This window comes from Aplidium turbinatum, chromosome 17, assembly GCF_918807975.1.
Source record: "Aplidium turbinatum chromosome 17, kaAplTurb1.1, whole genome shotgun sequence".
Classification (NCBI taxonomy): domain Eukaryota; kingdom Metazoa; phylum Chordata; class Ascidiacea; order Aplousobranchia; family Polyclinidae; genus Aplidium; species Aplidium turbinatum.
This window is the reverse complement of record NC_137488.1, coordinates 21,438,060-21,459,103: the sequence shown is the minus strand read 5'-3', so window position 1 is coordinate 21,459,103 and position 21,044 is coordinate 21,438,060. Positions and strand designations below refer to the sequence as shown.

Below are 21,044 nucleotides of genomic sequence, written 5' to 3'. Positions count from 1 at the left end.
AGTTTATTTCACTTTCGGGAGGAGACAGGAATGGACGGTGAGTTCATCGAGTCAACGGCCACCTTTACCATCTGTCTGTGGTGGATAAACAGGATTTCTCCATCTTCATGTGTGAAGATCGGTTAGGTTTGTGAAAGGTTTAAAGTTTCAGGTCTGAAATAGATCACTTAGCTTAACTCAGCAAATTTGCAATTATGGTTAGCCTATTGTTTTTAACTAATGTGCTGCAGATTCCAGAACAAGATTTAGGCTAAGCTGCAATTTTTTTAAATTAATTTTTGCTTATGAAGAGACTAAAAGAAAGTGAAAATTTTTTTAGAAAGAAAAATGAAAGCTAGAGAAGAGGAACTAAAAAGAATGAATGAGCCATTTTGAAGTTCGTAGAAATTGCCTCTGCTAAAAAAACAGAAGAGATTAGCACATTAAATCTTTACCTCAAGTTGAGACGGAAGAAGAAGTGTAGGCTACCTCGAGCAAAACAATAACAAACTGATTATTGAAAGAAGTCAGCCTGTAAATGAAAAACTGTTAGATAAAGATAAAACAGATGCTATCTAGCCCAGTGCTCTTCAACCGGTGTGCACGGTGCACCCTAGGGTGCACCAAAATATGCATGGGGTGCACCAGTACGAAAAGGTATACACGGGTGCACCACAAACTTGTCACACTAAACAGATACTTTTTACAAAAACTTTCTGTGAGCAAAAATGAACCATTACTATTTGACTTTCAGGATATTAGAAAAAAGATGTAGGTTTCAAGTCATTTTGCAGCAACTGAAGGACTATATTGACTGTGTATTTATAGACCGCAATGCTACTACAATCCTCTGTATTTTTTTAAATGTTGATGTCTAATTTGATTTTTGTTTTTTAGGTATAATATTATTATTTAGTTAACTATTTTGTCTGTGATGTCTCTATTCAAATATTTTACGAAAACTTCAACTTCTGTATCAACGAGCGAGGGTAGTGTCTTTCAGCAAAACGAAGGCAGTGCAACGCATGAAGATAGCCAAAGCTGTGCAACGGAAACTGAAACTCCTCTGACGTATATTGCTTGCAAAGGCGGGAGAAATGTGAAACGCAAAAGTCAAACAAATTCCACGCCAAAACGAAGAAGATGGAATGAGGATTATGTGAAGTACGGTTTCCATCTTTCAACAGATGATAAACACAATCAGTATCCATCGGCTAGTTGTCTGTTTTGTGCAGTCAAGGATGCCAACTGCAATCTTGTTCCTTCCAAACTCGAGCTGCATCTTCAAAAACAACATCCTGAACACCAGTACAAGTCCAAGGAGTTTTTTGAGTCACAGTTATCATCAATTCGTAAGCAACAAAGATCCTTTGAATTGCAAATGATAGGCAAACAGAGTAAAGACATTGTGTTAGCTTCGCTCAAGATGGCTCATGTTGTTCTTAAAAGCAAACGTCCTTATACAGAGCTAGAATCAGTAGTATTACCATGTCTTAAAGTAGCAGCAGATTTGATTCATGGTGGTAAAGAAGCAGTTGATAGAGTTTCAAAAATTTCTCTGTCTGATACCACAGTTTATCGCCGATGTCAAAGTATATCAACAGACTTGGAGGATCAGTTGATACAAAAGTTGAAGGAAGCGCCTTCGTTTGCCATCCAGTTAGACGAAACAACTGATATATCTTCAAAAGCTCAACTCATTGTGTTTTGTAGATTTGCTGATATTTCACATAAAACAATTACAGAGCATTACTTATTCTGTAAACCGTTGGGAGTGAATGCAACCGCCAATTCTATTTTTGAGAAATTGGATGATTATATGAAGGAGAAAGGACTCAGTTGGGAAAAATGTAAATCAGTTTCCACTGATGGTGCAGCTGCAATGACAGGATCCATCAACGGTGTCGTAACAAAAATAAAAGAACTTTCTCCTGAATGCGTTGGTGTTCATTGCATCTTACATCGTGAAGCTCTTGTCGCAAAGAAAATGAAAAGAGGAAGTAAAGAAAAAAATATTGGCGAAAATGATGCCGGTACCACTTTTGCAGAGGTAATTTAGGAAGTTGTTGGTATTGTTAACTATATTCGAAGCCGCGCAAAAAAACGCAGGATGTTCACTAAGTTGTGTGCACAAATGGACGCGTCATTCACAGAATTGCTCTTGCATACGGAGGTACGGTGGCTCTCCAGAGGCAAAGTTCTTAGCCGTATCTTTCTGCTTAGAGAAGAATTGGGAGTTTTTTTTAACAGAGGAACATAACCAACAAGCTAGCAAATTTCGTGACAATTTTTGGTTGGCAAAAGTTGCGTATATGGCTTCCATATTTGAACACCTCAATAAACTTAATCTGAATTTGCAGGGGAAGAAAGGGGATATTTTTGAAAGCATGTCCAAAGTCAATGCTATAAAGAAGAAACTACCACTGTGGCAGAACCGAGTTGCATCATACAATTTCTCTGATTTTCCGCTTTTCCACGACTTCATGGAAGAACATGGAAGCAATTGTCAAGAGCAACTGTTGCCACTTATTCATGCCCATCTTAATTTGTTGCAACAAAACTTTGAGAAATATTTCAATGCTGAACAGAATGCCACACTTAATGCCAGTTCTTGGATATTACAACCTTTCATTTATGACGGGCCTACTACAGAAATTGAAGATTTGATTGATCTCCAATCGGATTTTGATATGAAAGTGTTATTTAAAGAGACACCATACACTGACGTTTGGGTGCACCTGTTAAATGTGCCAGAATACAGAAGCATAGCAGAAAGGGCAATTTCCGTACTTATTCAAATGCCAACAACGTATTTATGCGAAAGCGGCTTTTCTTGTTTGTGTGAAATCAAATCTCGAAAGAGAAATTCAATCACACACATCGATCCATTGATGAGGGGAGCAATTGAAAAAGATATCACACCTCGGTTTGAGTTGTTAGTTAATAATGTGCAACAACAAAACAGTCATTAAATAATGATTTTTTATATCGCTTTTACCTCAGTTTACCTTTTAAGTAAACAGGGTGCATGAGTTCGTCACAACAAGTTTAAGGGTTCACCAAACCAAAAAAGGTTGAAGAGCACTGATTCTAGCCTATTATTCTCATAACGATCGCTACTTGGCCAGAAACATCAACTCATAGCATAAATGTTGAGATGCTCAAATTTGGGCCCGAAAGGTTTCAAAATAAAGAAGGACCATTCAAGCCAGCGATTAGGCTACAGTAATTAAAGAAGACAAAGAATCCTTAAGTTGTCTGAGTAAGAAGTGGTTTTATTTTGAACTTTCAATAAAATTAAACAAAACTGCTTTAATTGTTCTGTTGTGTGGAATTTTAATTAGCTTTTACGACGGTATCAAGGGGGGGTAGGGGTGGCGTTTCGTGCAAAAATCCAAGGGCGGCATATTGCGTTGTTACGCCACTGCTTCCTTGTAGGTTAGCCTACTTCTCCATCGCCTGTCTCCTCAAGTTATATTTTCTGGTTAAATTAGCTCCGTCAAACTTCTTCTTTCTTTACGTCTATTGAATTACTTCGATTTGAACAGGATCAGAGCAAAAAATTGTGACACATATGATCAACATTTCAAATAAAAAATACATTTCACGATACAGGCTAAACAAAGACATTTTCGTAATAGGAGGCAAACATTCGATGAAACACTTCGTTTTTGATGACTCAGCAATAACGCTCATGCGGTTCCTCCGTAGATGATGATCCTTCAAAACTCATTTACTTAAAATTGGACTGTGGCCGGCGTGACGTTACACAGGGAGGCATTTCGGGACAGAGCAATCGTGTCGTGGATGACGAAGGCTATGACGTCATACGAGACACTGAAAGTTCTGGAAACAAATCATTACGTCAGCACACGTCAGACGCCTGGATGTTAGCAGTTGGGGCAGGGGTGTGGGGGGTCATCCGGGATCCCGCGGTCGTCGCCCTTGAACCACGAGATGGCGCTGATGCGATCCGGTTGAGCCAATCAGAAGAGTTTGTTTGTTGGAAGTTCTTGCTTAGATCAAACAGGTTCACCACAGACATGCGCTGAAGAATCGCTAAGGAACGAAACGCTTTGAAGCTCAAGTGCAAACAATTACAGGTTCAACCCAAAGATAATGAAATGTTTTGATGGGTTTGATGTTGCCATTCAAAACCACATATTTGAACATTTTAAGGATTAAGTTTTTATTACAAGGGAGCTTCTTTACATAAATTGATTGTGAGAATATTGTTCCTCGAACTAAAAAAGAACTCTTTGAGAGTTTAACCCTGGCAGCTTTGTATCGTTGTGGTTGCTTTGATCCACTGACACACCGACATCTGGAATGAATTTTCCGATTGTTGCAGTGTTGTTGTCTCGAATTATTCCATTCACTAGGTGCCGCTGAATGGAGAGCAGTCAATAAAATGCGTTGCTCATTGCTCAAGCGTTAGACACTTTAACATCAAACAGTTTTCAGTGCGAACCAGCTGCCCCAATTGCGTCGCGGCGCACCGGTTAGACAGACAGAGCAATGAACTCATCTGATTGCAGTCATTAAGATCACACTCAGTTAAGTTACAGAAGAAAAAAGAGTAGACCCAACGGCAGCGGGTGGGAATCGAACCCATGTCATCGAAATGACCACACCCCTAACCCACCAGGCAATGTTGCTGGCGGCGATACGTTCACTTGATTTACTTTGTATCAAAACTCTTTCGAGAAGAACGCTCACAGTATCACGTGCTGATTCACATGAAAGCAATCAGCGGATTCGCAAGAAAAACTGCTCAATGTTGAGGTGCACACCTGCTCAAGTCGAACTAGCGATGCTTGATTTTGTGGTGTCGTCGTGCACAAAGGCAGACGCTTAGGCAACTGAGCTATCCTTAAACAAACCAAGAACGTGCCAAAGACAAGAACAAAAGGATACAGCTTTGTCAGGGAGAGGAGGTAGCTGAAATATGGAAGGAGGTTGGGTGAGTCGGAGATCTCCGGATGTTCCTGTCGGGTGAAAGTAAAGTCTTGCTCGTGGATTGTAAACATTTCCGGACCGGGAAGGCATAAACAGTGCTGGAAGACTGACATCCTGTAGGGGACCATGGATGCCTTGTTCGCTTCTTTGCAACCTAAGCACACGAAGTAACTTAGTAGACTAAGTGGTAAGTTATATAGTAATAGATGGCAGTTGTGGTTTAGGTGGAGGAAAACGAGAGCTTTGCATTTTTTCTCCCTTAAAAAAATGTATAAAGAAAATTTCCAAGTCAGCAAGTCTTGGTTGTAAAACAAAGGTTTGTACGCTACAGATGCTGCCAGTGGTGTAAGCAGGAGGAACCATTGGGCTATTTCACGCCTTCTCCTTAAAAAAATGTTGATTTTTTTAGCGTTGATGTGATTGTGTAGTGCGAACATGTTATTGTTCCAGAGTGAGAGTGGTCTTGGGTAGCAGGACCATATTAACCACTCCTCATACCCCCGGGCAGGGCCGGATTTAGCTGATGGGGGGCCCGGGGCACTTTTAGATCGGGGGGCCCCCATGCAAAAAAATTTTTCAAGCCTACGGCGCGAGAAACCATCTCTACGTCTACAGTAGCATCAGTCCAGTACTGCACAGCATTTTGCAGAAACTTTAAAGGCCAAAAAGGAAAAAAATAACACAAAATCACATTTTTTTCCACATAGGGGGGCCCTTCAAAAGTCGGGGGGCCCGGGGCAACTGCCCCCTCTGCCCCCCCCTAAATCCGGGCCTGCCCCCGGGAGAGAAGGTGCACGGTTATTTAGGGGCCCAGTCATTTCAATTTGTTTATGGTTCTTTTTGGGGGCTTTTTTAAATGAAAAAATGTTGTAAATGTTGCTACAGAAACTCTATGTTATAGCTTACATTACACAAGGCCCTATTCAGGCAATATCTAATATCCGATGTACGATTGCCAAAGTGGGCTCCATGAAATTTTCATCAGGCTTTCAAAAACCTAAGCAAATTCCTTCTAACTTGATTCAGAGATGAAGTGGGTGATTTGACGTTGAGAAAATGTAATAATTTGAATCTGAATGTCTGCTGTGAAATATTATTTTTGTGTAATGCGCCTCAGAGCATCTTCCACAACCTGCAAGTAGTTGCTACAACAGCCTCAGATATGACGCCTACTTGTACTGAGAAGCGAGCTTCTTTTCAATGTTTGACGTAATTTGATGTCGAATCCTCGCATCGAGCTGTTGCCGCTTCTCGATCATCTCATCGGTTAGCAGCTTCATTCGCTCCCAAACCTGAAACAACAATCACAAAGAAATGACGTCATCCGAACTCACAATCAAGTTCTGAGCGATTGCAACCTGGGCCGTCTTACGTCTTTGGGCAGCTGCGATCCCCAGATTGGTAGTTGTGGAACTTTTGGTGCCCTCCAGAGGCTGCCGGAAGAAGGTCGCTTACCGCCACTAGGAGGCCTCGGAACATCTGAAATGCACAAAGTTGATAAAGACCCAAACACTTCCGGTGCTCAGTTCAATGACGTCACTTCCGCGGAAGGGTTTCATGCGCTGACGCAATCAACTTCTCACGGTGCTCAATTCAATGACGTCACTTCCGCGGAAGGGTTTCATGCGCCGATCAACTTCACTGAGACGTTTCATTCTTGAACCATGCGCTAAACCGACGCCGCTCACCCACCTGGGAGGTTGTCGTGCGCAGGAGCAGAGGCCGCATCGGCAAATGTGACGTCAGCTGACGCAACAACCTGAAAAACAAAGGACCTTTGTTTGAAGGAAGCAATGGTGTCAAAGATGACGCCAGGATGAGTAGGTGCTGGTGCTACCATCATAGCCAGGCAAAAATAATGAACCGGGTTATGGGTTCTGAATGATTCCTTTTCTTGCACTCAAATCCGTTTGAAACTTTTTATCATTAACTCAGCAATTTCTGAAAAAGCTGAGGTCAAAATTCTTTGCCTGTCAGGAGCATAATCGAACAATGAATGGTGCGCACTGTGAATATCAGTCACATTGTTCCTCTTTGTGTGAATCTTCTACTTTCACCCAAAGAGAATTTTGCAATCCTGTCACTGCCTAGTTTGCGCGCTATAAAAATACATTGATGTTTTTTTATACACCTGTAAAACTCCAAACTTGACCTTACCCGTTGACAGACATATTTTATTCTATGTCTACAAGTAAGCGACATAGCCATTGAAGGATCAGGCTACAAAAGTTGAAAAAAATAAAAATAAATAGTAACAGAGTTATTAGAATATCCCGGATGTTACTTTCGAACCATGCAAGTGAGTGCCATGAAGACGCATTGTTATCACATAAATGTAAAGGTGGTACCTGTTGAAGCTGTGCGGTCTGCAACCTCTCGATCTCCATCACGAGCTGTTGCATCCTCATCTCGTACTCGTCGTGTATGTTCTTCACCTCCACCTCGTGTTGTTCACGTATGACGTCAAGTTCCGACAGGGGAATTCCCTGCTACAATAATAAGTTTTCTTTTTTCAGTCTTATGCTTCCGAGAAGAATGAAGACGCTATCAGCGAACTATAACACTGGGGAACAATTTTGGAAGAATTTTTGGTTGACTTTGATTTTGCACTTGATTTAGGCTAATTCCGGTGTGCTGATTTCAAAAATGCCGCCAGTTTTCTTATATCACGTCAAGTTTTTTCTCTACAGCATATATCCAAAATATGCAACTTTTCACGACTTTAACCATAGCCTATTGCTTTTCCATACGTAATAAGAATGCACAAGCTAATCATATAGTAAGTTATATACAAGAAGGGTCAACTGAATTATTAAGCAAAAAAGGCACAGGCATCGATTTAGGTCGATTTTCCCCATTTTTGGTTGGAGGATGCAATCATCCAACCAACGAAACTAGATTAGCCTACAGTAGAATGGTAAAATTGAATTTAGTTGCTTTCCACTTTCAACCATGTATTGTACAGTATGTACATTGTACAGTACTACATATTTTTTTGTTTGTTTGTTAGAATACTATCATGTCTGCGTCTGTTGTTTCTCGTCGTCAGTGTCTAAATAACCCGGATTCCTTTTGCTATATTTGCGGCAATTTTACTATTCCTAGCCAAAGAAAAGACGTCAGTGCATTTGTCAAACAAGCCTACTTTGCATATTTTAAAATAAAACTGGGTGATCAAGATAAGTCTTTGGCACCCCACAAGGTATGCAAGCAGTGTATAACAAGAAAAACAAACGTAAAATTGAGTATCCAAGTCTTCCATCAGCTATATGTCCAGTGCCTCATTCAGCTGATATCCCAGTTCCAGTTTTCGTTCAAACACCTACGCTGAAAGATTTGGATCAAGATGAATGTCTTAATGATGGCAGGCCTAATGATGAAGATTTTGAAATTGAAGATGATTCAGAACGTGGAGCATTCCATTCACATGAGTTGAATGATTTGGCACGAGATTTGGGACTAGGAAAAAATCTTCGGAACTCTTAGCATCCAGACTAAATGAGAAAAATTTACTTGGAAAAAGAGCGATGGTGCAGTACTTTCGATCGAGAGAAAGTACGTTTTTACCGTACTTTCAAAGTAACAGTAGCTTTGTGTATTGCCATAATATACAGGGTTTACTGGAGGAGTTGGGAATTCCGATCTACAACTCAACTGAATGGCGAATGTTCATTGACAGCTCAGAGGAGCTTAAAGTGCGTTCTTTTCCATAATGGCAATTTATACGCGCAGTACCAATTGTACATTCCGTTGGTCTTCGTGAAGAACACGGAAACATAAGAAGAGTCATTGAATTGTTCCCATATCACAAGCACAATGGGTTCATAAGTGTTGACCTTAAAATGGTATGTTTTCTTCTTGGTCAGCAACACGGATACGCAAAGTACTCCTGCTATTTGTGTATGTGGGACAGCAGAGCCTAGCAGAGCTCGAGATCAGCACTGGGTGGAGAGGAACTGGCCTCCGAGATCTGACCTTAAACCTGGTGAACCCAATATTCTACATGAGCAACTTGTCGACAGAGAGAAAATTATTTTCCCACCTCTGCATATAAAGCTCAGCCTTATATAAAGCATTGTCAACTGAAAGCAACTGTTTCAATTACCGTAGGCTACCTCGTTTTGGCGTTTCCTGGCCTGTCAATACAAAAAATTAAGGCTGGTGTATTTGATGGTCCACAAATTCGGCAACTCATCAAAGATGAACGTTTCAGTGGTTCAATGTCAGAATTGGAAGAAAATGCCTGGTTATCATTTAAAAACCTTGTCAAGGGATTTCTTGGGAATACACGGGCGGAGAATTATATCGAAATTGTTCAGAAGCTATTGGAAAGCTTGAACTCAGCTGCAACATGAGCATCAAGATGCATTTTTTGCATAGCCATCTTGCTAATTTCCCGGAAAACCTTGGTGCGGTCAGCGATGAGCAAGGAGAAAGATTCTATCAAGATCTGAAGGTAATGGAGGAAAGATATCAGGAAGATGGGACTTACATATGCTGACCGACTATTGCTGGATTATCAAGCGAGACTGCCCACAGCTTGAACATGCAAGGAAAAGCTACAAGCGTAATTTTTGCCCTAAAACTCGCACTTTATTTGTCCTGCAGAAGGAATATCCGTTACAAGGAACAGAATAGAGCTGTACAAATGTTTATTTGAAAACCATTGAGTTACTTTCCGTTGCTTGTAGTTCTTAAAACATTTTATACAATCAACGCAGATGTCTTAAATGTTGTACGTTTTTTGGGGTTATGAGACAAAGTGGTGGGTGCCTAGCTCAAAAACTTGACGTGATAGAGAAAAACTGATGTCATTTTTGGATTCAGCACCCAAAAGTTAGTCAAAAACAATTGTTAGATCGAAGTCAACAAAAATTGTGTTCCCTTGTGTAATCAATTATATCGTAGCTTACTTGGTTTATGACGTTCAATGGTTGGATTGTGGAATAGTATTTGGATCAAAAGTTATAAACAAAAACCAACCATCTTTAAGCAAACGCTAGGGAGATAGGTTTTAACATTTAATACCATTACTACCCAGAACCCTACGAGCTTTATAACTTTCTACATACTTTTGCAGATGTTGCCAACATCGCAAACTGTCGTACGGAATTTTCTAGAAATCACATTTTCAATTTTTTACTGGCCTTCCCAAGTAACGCAATGAGTTTCAACGTCTGCCCCGTTAGCTCAGTGGTTATGCGCCCGGCTCAAGATCACACGGCGCAAGTTCGACTCTCGGGGTGTGTGCTAAGCAACGCTTTTCAAGACTGCTCTCCATTCAGCGGCACCTAGTAAATGGAATAATTCTCGGGCAACAACACTTCAACAATCGGAAAACTTCACTCTGCCAATCTCGGTAACCGGCTCTGCGTCAAGAGCCACTGCAAGTATGCAAAACTACCAGGAATAACCAATCAATGCTTTGTCAGTCCGAGGATAAAGATTTAAAACCAACTAACCAGCCAACATCACCAGGCTTTTTAAACTTAAAAAAAAAAAATGATTCAGAAACTTTCAGTCAAACTGTTAGCGACTTGCCAAGTTTTTTAAATTAAATTGTTTCATTCGTGACTGGATTCCCTAGCAACATAAGTTATAATTTTATAACCAATGGGAGGAAAATCTGATTTTTAAAAACATTATTAGACAACAACAGTCGTTAAAAATTGCAAAATGTGTAAAATCAGGCCGTATCTCAGGTGGCCGTGGTGATGCACAACAGCACAACTTCAACAGCACAACTTCAACTGCACAACTTCAACTGCACAGCAGTACAACTTCAATCGCTCAATAAACTTGTTCACAGGAAAGGATTGTAAAACCTCTCTGACGCCCACTACGACCATTACCCTCAGAAGAACGCCCCAAGAAGAAAGTCGCCGGATGTTCAGCTTCTTCCAAAACAACACGTTAATGACGTCATCATTAGTGGATTGCAACAATGACGTCATCATTACTGAATTGCAACTACTGTAATTCAACAGCGACAGTGAATTACCGATTTGGTCGACGATGAAGACACGAATGACATGGCTGAGGTGCACGCGTCGTTGAACTCTCTCCCAAGCAACCCCAGCAGCTCATCCTTTGTGACGTTGTCAGTGTCAATGCCTGTCGATGATCAACGAAGCGTTACTGAGAACCAACAGTAGCATTTCCGGATCATCTCACGGAATGTTCAGTCCATGCAACATTTGTAACAAACCGAACCTGTCACTTCCAAGATCAAATCTCTAACGCCTCCAGTGTTCACTTCAACACTCACTTTCCTTTTCCGCTTCTTTTTTATCCAGTACAACGTCACAGGGAGATCTCCAACTTTTCCCGGGCCATGACCACCTAAAGCGATCGATGACGTCATATACACAAAAACGGATGAATGTGAAAAGAACCTCGAACGATCTTCGGCGGAGGAATGCAACTACGGAGAAATTTATGCGTAAGAATGCCACGAAATCACAAGCACGCTTTCAAAAATGTTGGAGGACAATCGTTCCGACCATGAGTTTCTTTAATCCACGTTTCTTATCAATTGTTATATTCAATCCATCATCTGAAGGATTGTTTCTCAATGACAAACAATAAACATCAATTAAACTTTGCCTGGTTCAATATAGATTCGAAAGTAAACGTCATGAAGAGTGTCACCATAGAAGCATTCCCGATGGTATGGCATTCCTGATGGTATGGCAAGAGACTTGAGACAAAATAAAACTTGTGCAACATCAAAAACACACAAAGCTCAAGAAACCAGCAGAAGCGATCGTGTTGCACTGGGTGGTTTAAAGATGCGACAACATTCCCTTCGCTGGAGGAGTCTATATCGGGATGATTGAACTCATCAACTCACCAATTCCTAACTTGATTCCTTGGAGAGGGAGCATAAGAAGATCCTGACTGGAAATTTCATCATTGAATTCTGTTTCCGTAGTTTCTCCATCAAGCTTGGTTGAAAAGCTCTGAAAGAAATTAACCATGAAAATCACTAATGAAACCTGAATCATATGACGTGAAACAGAACAGGTTCTGGTGGCACGGAAGCAAACTTGGATAGCGCTGGCTGCCTCAGGACATCAGTGAAGTCTGAGTTGTGAAAATAAGATCCAATGTTTTCAAAAACTATTGTTGTTGAAAGCGGATGTGTTGAGTTCTCACTCACTGGTTCTTCAGACTAATAATGGGATTGGAACGTCACACGTCTAATCAACCAATCAATGTACCTGATCTTGAAGCTCCGCCCATGTCACTGTCGCCATAGCAACCATCTTATCTTGTTCACCTTGGTGGATCGCAAATCGTATCTGGATGAAATGCAAATCATAATCAGGAAATCACTGACAACGACGTCATGTTACCATGGCAACTTGTCATGAATAGCGCACATTAGGTCGAAGCCAACGATGAATCATTGGAACGGTCAGGTGACCTTGCAGGGCGCGAAACTGACAACGGATGAGGGAGTTGTGTTGAAAGCAGGTAAAGCAGGTAGAACCTCAATATCTCTAATCATAGGGATAGTTACCGCGTCCTCTGTTTCATCATTGAGATCAAAAACAACTTCTTCAAACTTTTCGCGGTCGATCTTCTCTGATTCTGACGTCACAAGATCTTCTTCTGGAAGTTTCGCTTTTTTGAGAATTCCTCCTGTCCTGACCTTTGATTTGGAAAGTCCTGAAATCAAAAAGGAATTATCAACACAAATTGCTGAGTTGCATATGCGGCAGTACTGAGTTGAATATGCGCAGTACTGAGTTGCACATGCGCAGTACTGAATTGCACATGCGCATTAACTCCAAAACCTCACCTGTTGGGCTTGGTGGTTTGTTGGCAAATCCAATCGACTTTCTCCTTCCTTTTGTTTTTGCCTTCGATTTGTCCTTCGTATAAATCAAGCAAACAATTAGCAGTGCGTCCACTCAGCTGCGTTCATCTCTACACTGCGGCTTACCATCCACTTCAACTTAAACGTTCAAAACTTTCACTTTATTTGATGACGTCACGCACACGCCAAAATTTGGAAAAAGTGACAATCTACAACAATTTCACAAAACCAACCTTTTCAACTTCTTCTAGTTCATCAACGAGTGACGTGGAAGGAAGTGGCGCCGTCTTGTGGTGACTTCCCGCAAAACTGACAGCACATGTGACGTCAAGTCCATCGTCATCTGTGGAATAATTTATAAAGTTTGCTGGTGTTCTAGTTGGGCTGTTCAATGACAGCATGACAACTGGCACGGTTGAATGATTATTATATTATGGATCTCAATTGATGGACAACAAACCTGGTTTCAAATACATTTAATAAACTTTTTAATTTTTGCCCACCTTTGAGTTGGGCAGGTCTGTAGATGCGAGCGGCCAGTTTCCGGTCGTATTCCGGCTCATCAGTCCAAGTAGATTTATCTTCACTCGGAGGTTTTTCTTCTTTCACAGTCTTCAGCTTCTCATGTACTTCCTCCTCATCCTCAGTGATGAAGTTTACTCCAGCGCTTCGCTGCAAAGAGTCGGAACACAACAATGACGTCACAAGCATGAATAATTAAAAGTTTTGGGATTATGACGTCACAAAGGTGGAAAATCATTGACAACAGAACGTCATGTATCAAGCGCAACCCACAATGGAGTCGTTTGATCAACTTCAAGTAGGAACTGCAATGACAACCTGAATGAGAATGAGGGAATCTTCATCTTCGAAATGAGAAAGTTTGTATGGAAGCTTAGTCCTGGTAGAGTTACAGACTCGTAGAGGTTTGGACTCCTGACGCAAGGCCGGTTACCGAGATTGACAGAGTGAAGTTACTCCTTGCTGAAGTGTTGTTGCCTGTGAATATTTCCGCCCACTAAGTGCTGATAAATAGAGAGCTGTCCTTGAAGTGGAGCGCTCCAGCGTATGTACAACTTCGGTCACAGACCAACTGCGATATCAGACGACTGGTAAAGCTTCAAGTTTCATACTTCGTGTGCTTCTGTACCAGCTTGATGGGCTGCGGCCTCGCTCCACTTTTTCCTATTTTTAGTTTTAAATAGTTGTTCCGGCATGCTTTACTTTCTACTGTTGGATGAAATAACAAGACTTAGTGCTCGGGGGTCTTCCATAACCCTTTAGAGCCGTCTATGCAACACGCATGCTACATCATGGTAGATGGATGGCAACACTGGCAATGGATGTTAGTGATTTACCTTAATATCCGGACTACTTTCGTCGGCATTTCCGCTGCTATCCGACATTTCTGATGGAATTCCGTCCGCTTCGCTTTCAATATCCGAACCAACTTGTGGGGTTCCTAAGAAACACGATTCGTTGAAGCAGAAGACGTTGGGATGAGAACTTCAATGCACTAGGCTCCAAGAGAAGAAATTATTTGATACAAAAATAAGAACAATGTGGCATACGCTGCAAGGCAACGCAACATGTCGCCGACGCCACGCATCGTCACATAACGTTAGGAGGACGTCAAACAACGTGATAAAGACGTGAAACAAACGAAGTGACATTAGATTTGCAAAAGAATTCCCGGCGTTGGCAGTGTATTAAAAGTTTCAAACCCTGCCAACTGTTTGTTGGTTGGAAAGTCAGCGCACAATGTGAGAAGCAAACCCACCATCGTCGTCTGCAGGGGGGGAGGCCGCGATCACTGACAACATGAAACGCTGTTTTTCCGCTGCCCCATCTTCAACCTCCATGTTCTCTGTGTCATCTGCACAGACATTGTTATTTATTGCGACACAGTGCGAATCTATGCAAAGAACATTCCTTTCCGGCCACCCTTATGTCACGGTTCGCGTATTTATAATCTGCAGATTACTGTCGCAATCACGTGCGAGCGTCTTTCTCGAAGTTCAAAGCAAGAAACAATTGTCTGTCCGAGTGTTAGAAGGATCACAAGGACTGCAGTTAGTTGGTTTATACGGAAAATTGTCATGAGGTGTCTGCCGACCAAAACACTCCATCTGGTGCATAGACCTGCAGATTACAAATACGCTCACGGTTCAATAACGAGGTACGCTTCAAGAAAACATCACAAGCGTAAAGCAAACAAAACTCCTCTTGAGATCAGATGACATCAACCAGGATGAACGGTTCGGACATGCTTCGCTGCATTTTACTATCAATGCAATCACGTGGTTGCTGATAAGCATCATTATGACGTAACAATATCTCACCTTGGCCGAAATTAGATTCGTCATCACTTAGCTCCACGTCATAATCGTTTAGATTGATCCTGAAATTCCAACGGAATTGTTGATCGTCGAAGCTCATTGCGGAATCAACAATTACCCAGCCACACCACTTATGTGGCTGGTTAATTTGTGAGACATAATTAATAAGTGTAGTACCGCTGTAGGCTACATTTTTGTTCTAGAATGGGTGAATTATTTTATTACGTAATTGTGAGGTGTTTCAACGACCACTGACTAATAGTGAACTTTAGTTACCGGTACGCAATCTGTTATTGTAAAATCTGCTTCTAGAAGTTTCTGTGTACGTGACATTCTGAAAACTTTTTGTTGTTGATCAAAAGACTTGTTGACCAGAAGAATGAATTCTTGTGATGTAATAATACAAGGGCCGTGTTAACAGCCCCCCATACTGCTAGGTTGGCTAGAGGCCCACTTGTTTTAGTCTGTCTAATGCTAGGTTTTTTTTTCGGTCATTGACCGATTTTTTAGCAAAATGTCCGAAAAAAATATAGTCAATTCGGTCAAAATGTTCGAAAAAAACAATGTTTTTCAGCGAAATATAATGTTGTAGCTAGTCAGGAAGTGCAAATTTTGGTTTGTATCTGCTACTTGAAAGAAAATATTTTTATCAGAAAAAATGACCGAAATAACTAAAAAATGACCGAATTTTTTCAAGTCATTTCGGACAAATGACCGAAAAGTCTCAGCAAAACCTCCCCCCAGGTCTAATGTTTTTTGACTGTTTAAATGTTTAATCATGCAAGACCGTATCTACTGCTTTCCAAACCCACGACTGGGGGCCTACCTCTACTTTCAACTAGTTCGTAAAGCGTTTTTCGGCTTGTAATTTTACACATTTTTTCCATTTTGAAAATTTGTTTCGCTTGCTTCGCTCGCTCGACCACATTTCCTTCATCTCGGCGTAGGCAAATATAGTTGAGGATTAAGGGAGTGAAAAGGTTTTGTATCTAAAAAGACTATCTGATGCAATATTTCGAAGTAAACACTGCTCACTCAAATAGCCTATTTAATTAAGAACAATTAAATTGATAAATTTCAATGTGAATCGAGATAGGTTATGAAATGAAAATGTTATCTGTGAAGGTGGGGACACTTCAGGTAAAATTTTCAAAATTCTAGCATGCTGAAAGGCTACAACACACTAGGCTATAGGCTATACAAACTTTCAAGAAATAAATTATTGAAATCCTTCTGTGGCTGTGAATAAAAAAAAATTGAAATGGTAGGCTAACTTAAATTTTAAACAAAACTTCTACCCCAATACAATTTTAATTTGATAAATTTGGTTACATAAAAAGCGCGCATCTTAATAAAAAAATATATTGCTCCTAAAAATGCCTAAAAAGTGACCAAAACAAGATTATATTGGTCAAAATTTTCTGGGGGCAATTCCCCCTACACCCTCTTTTCGTTTCATTTCTTTGGACAATTAAGTTTTGCATTGCATTGTTCATTTATGCTATAAATTTTACTTTGTGAAAACTCTGGTCCTTTCCCAACTTTTTACTAGATCTCTTTCTGCATTGCCGGCATAGCCTATTAACTATTTTATTGTATAAAATCTTAAAAGGAGTTTACTCTTTGCTAAAATGATGAATGTAAACTTTTTCCTCACAATGAAAGAGTTTTCCTCCCAAAACGCTTTCTGGTTCTATTTTTAAGAGCAATCATTGAACATAGGGGCCCACTAGTGTATTTCGGGGTGGGGGGGGGGGGGGCTTGAGATGATGCTTACACGGCCCTGAATATTATCCTAGTCTCTGGAAGCTTCTGGCCCAAGCAAACTTGTTATAAATAGCCGCGTGATTTGATTTTTATTAGTACAGTTGTGTTTAGGGTTGTATTTTATGGGGAAGACGATTGTAGAGTTCCAGCCGATACTGAGTAGATTGTAAAAGTAGAAGTTATTGCCAATTGTAAAGTAGCTGATGCAAGTAGTAGTGTAAATTCATTTTGAAATCGACGAAGACGTTTGCAGTTCAGAATTTGATTTCTATATGTGTTGGAAGTGGTGAAGCATTCGTCAGTTTAAGAATTTTCATCTATTATCTCACAAGTAGAACTGTTCGACCATTTCTCTGACTGTGTAACGTTTGATATCCCAATAAACTACGTCATCAATCTTTCCAAAGTCTCTTTACGTATAAGAACTACAAGGATTTGTGACAATGTGGAACAACCACTTCTTCTACTGACACGCTAATCACAATGCAGCAGCCAGACTTACCCTTCCTTAGCTTTCTTCTTGAATGCTTCAATCATAAACTTCCATCTTCTCCCGTGGGACTTTCCGCTGGTAATCTGGAAAGGTACAGAGGCTGTGACGGAAGTGACGTTCCAATTGCCACTTCTGAGTTAACAACGATGAAGGTTTCCTACCACCGTCCACCCATCCTTGGTAGGTTTCCTACCAACGTCCATCCCTGCTTGGTAGGTTTCCTACCAACGTCCACCCCTCCTTGGTAGGTTTCCTACCACCGTCCACCCTCCTTGGTAGGTTTCCTACCACCGTCCACCCTCCTTGGTAGGTTTCCTACCACCGTCCACCCCTCCTTAGTAGGTTTCCTACCACCGTCCACCCTCCTTGGTAGGTTTCCTACCAACGTCCACCCTCCTTGGTAGGTTTCCTACCACCGTCCACCCCTCCTTGGTAGGTTTCCTACCAACGTCCACCCCTCCTTGGTAGGTTTCCTACCACCATCCATCCCTGCTTGGTAGGTTTCCTACCACCGTCCACCCCTCCTTGGTAGGTTTCCTACCACCGTCCACCCCTCCTTGGTAGGTTTCCTACCACCGTCCACCCTCCTTGGTAGGTTTCCTACCACCGTCCACCCCTCCTTGGTAGGTTTCCTACCACAGTCCGGCGTCCACCCATCCTTGGTAGGTTTCCTACCACCGTCCACCCCTACTTGGTAGGTTTCCTACCACCGTCCACCCCTCCTTGGTAGGTTTCCTACCACCGTCCACCCCTTCTTGGTAGGTTTCCTACCACCGTCCACCCCTCCTTGGTAGGTTTCCTACCACCATCCACCCCTCCTGGGAGGAGTCCTACCACCGTCCACCCCTCCTTGGGAGGCTTTAAATCGCAGGTAGTTGATGATGATCAGCAGAAGTCTAACAAATCCTCAAATGTTATAACAAATTCTCAAACGTTACAACATACCTTAGCGAAAGCTTTCTCCCAATTCATGATCCTCTTCTCGCGGTCGATGCGCCGCGTGTGTGCATCTATCAGCTGCAGTCGTCGGATGGCGATGTTGAGCTGCCGCTGTTTGCTTTCGTAATCTAAACGAAGCAATAATCAGGTAAGTTATAATAATGAAGAAAATCCATTGTGAGGCTTCAATGAGCCTTTTAGAAATTGAGTCCTACGCAACACCATACCTGGCAGTGTTCGAGTAGGCCGTGGACTCGCAATTACTGGAATAAACACAAACTTCCTACGAAAGTTAGTTTTACAACACGCACATTTGTGAATAAAAAGACTTTATTCGTTTGCCTGGTCATCCTCACCATTGTGCAGCTTCTTCAGCGCCTCGCTGCGTTGTTCCCAGGGTACGGAATATATATTGACTAGCCTCACTAGCTCCTGGACTGGAGTATGGAGGTCGGTGATGCTGAAATTAGAACAAACTGCAAATCAGAAGTGGGCAACACTGGGGTGTGACGTGACCAGAGTAAACTTTTTGTGACGTCGTTGGTTCAGCAGCAAACAGGTCCAGCCGCTCTATCGGACTATTCCTTTTCTTAAATTGCGATGTATGTTTCCTGGTCAAATGGAATTACCCCTTAATCCAATCAATTTATCTTAACTTGGCTGTATTAAGCGGGCTTGACCGTATTATACAACAAAATCATTACCAGTTGCAAAGTTAAAATATCATTTTGTTGCTATGACGTGATGTCTACCGGTTGGTCAGACTATCACAAAGAATAGCAACGTGGAATAAAAATTGGAGAACTGGAAGTAAATCTACTGGGTGGCAGCAAACTTTGGTGAACTTTCGGTCTTTCGCTGCCATCCTTGCTGTGCGAACTATTTGCCATTTATGTTTGTTGTTCAAAGAAAATGAAGGGGTGTACCAGCAAACATCTATAGGATTGGCCCATGATACTAGAGAAGGATCCACAGAGGATACAAACTGATACGAATGAATCAACAAGTGAATAAAAAAATAACAGTTAACCTCTCAAGTGCATGTAGCTCCACACAGAGTGAAATTTACATGCCTTTTGACTCTTTTTTATTTCTTTAAAAGTAATGTCTAAAAAGACATTATTGACCCAAAAAGAATGTCTTAAAAGACATTATGAAAAGTAACTACGGACAAAGGCCAGTGTTTCGATCTTCCGATCTCTTCAGCGTAGTAAAGTGAAAGTGGAAAGTTGTCTTGAAGGTGTTGGTTGAGATGATGATTTGAAACTTGAGTGATTGTTGTGAGACAATGAGACTGCATTTAATTTTTAATTTCGGACTCGAGCGAAACGTAATTTTACAGCCTATTAGAAGGTGTGACTTTTTTGTCCGTAGTTACTTTTCATAATGTCTTTTTAGACATTCTTTTTGGGTCAATAATGTCTTTTAAGACATTACTTTTAAAGAAATAAAAAAGAGTCAAAAGGCATGTAAATTTCACTCTGTGTAGATGTTTCACTGTTTCACTCTACATGTACTTGAGAGTTTAACTGTTATTTTTATATGTTTGTTGTGTTTGTAAAAATAGATTCTGGCCAAGAACAAACATTAACTGAACTGCGGTACCTCCTGAACAATTTCCCCACCGCGAGTGTAAAAGATACTTGCAGACTTGGAGGAAGATCATGTTCCAGAAGCTCATCCTTCAGCTCCAGGAGCTCTCCAAATGAGGAGTCCACCAGGGAAACACAATTCAAAACCCCTGGAATGAAACGTTAACGAAGAACATGAACACACTCCTTAAAAACAAGTTCGCAAACATACGTGATGTTAATCAGTTTACTATAATTTACTGTATATTTCTGTTTGATTTGTGTAGTGTTTGATTCATTACACAGCAGCCTCTGCCCAGACAGCAAAATCCGTTATTTCTAGTTTTTTTGTACATTGATTTAACGTTTGCAGACGTTGAATCTATGTAAAAATGACGAAATTTTGCTGCCTGGTATTAGGTTTGTTCAATCACCTCATCGTCAATGCAGAAATTGATTTTGCTAAAATTCGTTTCAGCAAAATGTTGAAAAAAACGACAAATTACAACTTCTCATCATAACGTAGGTTGGGTACATGAGCTGGCTACCCAAGCAGATCTAGTTACTCGCTAAACAGATTTATTTTTTAACAACAAGTTCTTTCGAGTTGTTATGAGCAACTTACCATCACACAAACAATCAAACTTGTTCTGCTCCTCAAGTTCCTTCTCAAGCTGAGCAGCTTTCAACTGAGCCTCCTCAACCTCATCAATTTGATCTTCATCTTCAGAACTGTCCATCAAAACTTTTTGTGTCTTCATATTCACTAAAGAAAAGTCGTGAAGCAAACAAGTTTGAAACTGTCCGTTGTTCCAAAAAGAACTAAATCCACACCTCGCTAGTGTTTGTGGTAATTTCTATTTCTAAAGTAAAATCCTAACTGCCTGAAAAGCAAATTATTTTAGCATAACAGCATTGTAGTGATGAATACCGAAGATTGATCAAAGTTTAACTAAAGATTGACTAGTAAATCAACATTTTGCATAACTACAAAAGTGTCTTAAAAGATTAAAAGCAAAATGGTTGGAACGTCTGGTTCCGACGTGGTACATGGGCATTGTACAAACTTGTTTTATAGATTGGTTGGTTTTGCCGATCTTGGTAACCGGCCCTGCGTCAAGAGCCTCTACAAGTATGTGAAACTACCAAGAATAACCATCAAGGCTTTGTCA

The 21,044-nt window shown here is 41.0% G+C and overlaps 2 protein-coding genes across 3 annotated transcripts; one reads left to right on the top strand and one right to left on the bottom strand.

Moving 5' to 3' along the window:
- Positions 1–913: 913 nt before the first annotated feature.
- Positions 914–2,951, top strand: LOC145786310 (SCAN domain-containing protein 3-like). The gene is made up of 2 exons (XM_082597948.1): positions 914–2,029; positions 2,340–2,951. Exons 1-2 carry the CDS (start codon positions 914–916, stop codon positions 2,949–2,951), a joined length of 1,728 nt encoding a protein of 575 aa, XP_082454074.1.
- A 543-nt stretch (positions 2,952–3,494) lies between these two features.
- LOC145786616 (uncharacterized) lies at positions 3,495–20,739 on the bottom strand. 2 transcript variants are annotated; one of them, XM_082598305.1, is made up of 22 exons: positions 20,498–20,739; positions 19,907–20,042; positions 18,658–18,761; positions 18,308–18,429; positions 17,372–17,445; positions 15,106–15,164; positions 14,544–14,639; positions 14,122–14,225; positions 13,267–13,435; positions 12,997–13,106; positions 12,746–12,818; positions 12,464–12,612; positions 12,162–12,242; positions 11,792–11,900; positions 11,152–11,280; positions 10,940–11,052; positions 7,287–7,427; positions 6,631–6,697; positions 6,311–6,417; positions 6,112–6,230; positions 4,897–5,092; positions 3,495–4,027 (listed from the first exon to the last, which is right to left on the bottom strand). In XM_082598305.1, exons 1-22 carry the CDS (start codon positions 20,631–20,633, stop codon positions 3,845–3,847), a joined length of 2,577 nt encoding a protein of 858 aa, XP_082454431.1. In that variant the 5' UTR covers positions 20,634–20,739; the 3' UTR covers positions 3,495–3,844. The 2 variants fall into 2 exon arrangements, with proteins under 2 accessions (XP_082454431.1, XP_082454432.1); XM_082598306.1 differs by having other exon boundaries at positions 7,287–7,424.
- Between the last annotated feature and the right edge of the window lie 305 nt (positions 20,740–21,044).

What these genes read in the sequence shown, in the direction of transcription:
- LOC145786616 (XM_082598305.1), bottom strand. Translation starts at nt 20,633, where the DNA reads ATGAAGACACAAAAAGTTTTGATGGACAGTTCTGAAGATGAAGATCAA. An exon ending in CGAATCTAATTTCGGCCAAG is followed by an intron (nt 14,640 to 15,105) that starts GTGAGATATTGT and finishes ATGTCTGTGCAG; the next exon opens with ATGACACAGAGAACATGGAG. An exon ending in AAAGTAGTCCGGATATTAAG is followed by an intron (nt 13,436 to 14,121) that starts GTAAATCACTAA and finishes GACTCTTTGCAG; the next exon opens with CGAAGCGCTGGAGTAAACTT.
- LOC145786310 (XM_082597948.1), top strand. Translation starts at nt 914, where the DNA reads ATGTCTCTATTCAAATATTTTACGAAAACTTCAACTTCTGTATCAACG. An exon ending in CCGGTACCACTTTTGCAGAG is followed by an intron (nt 2,030 to 2,339) that starts GTAATTTAGGAA and finishes CTGAATTTGCAG; the next exon opens with GGGAAGAAAGGGGATATTTT.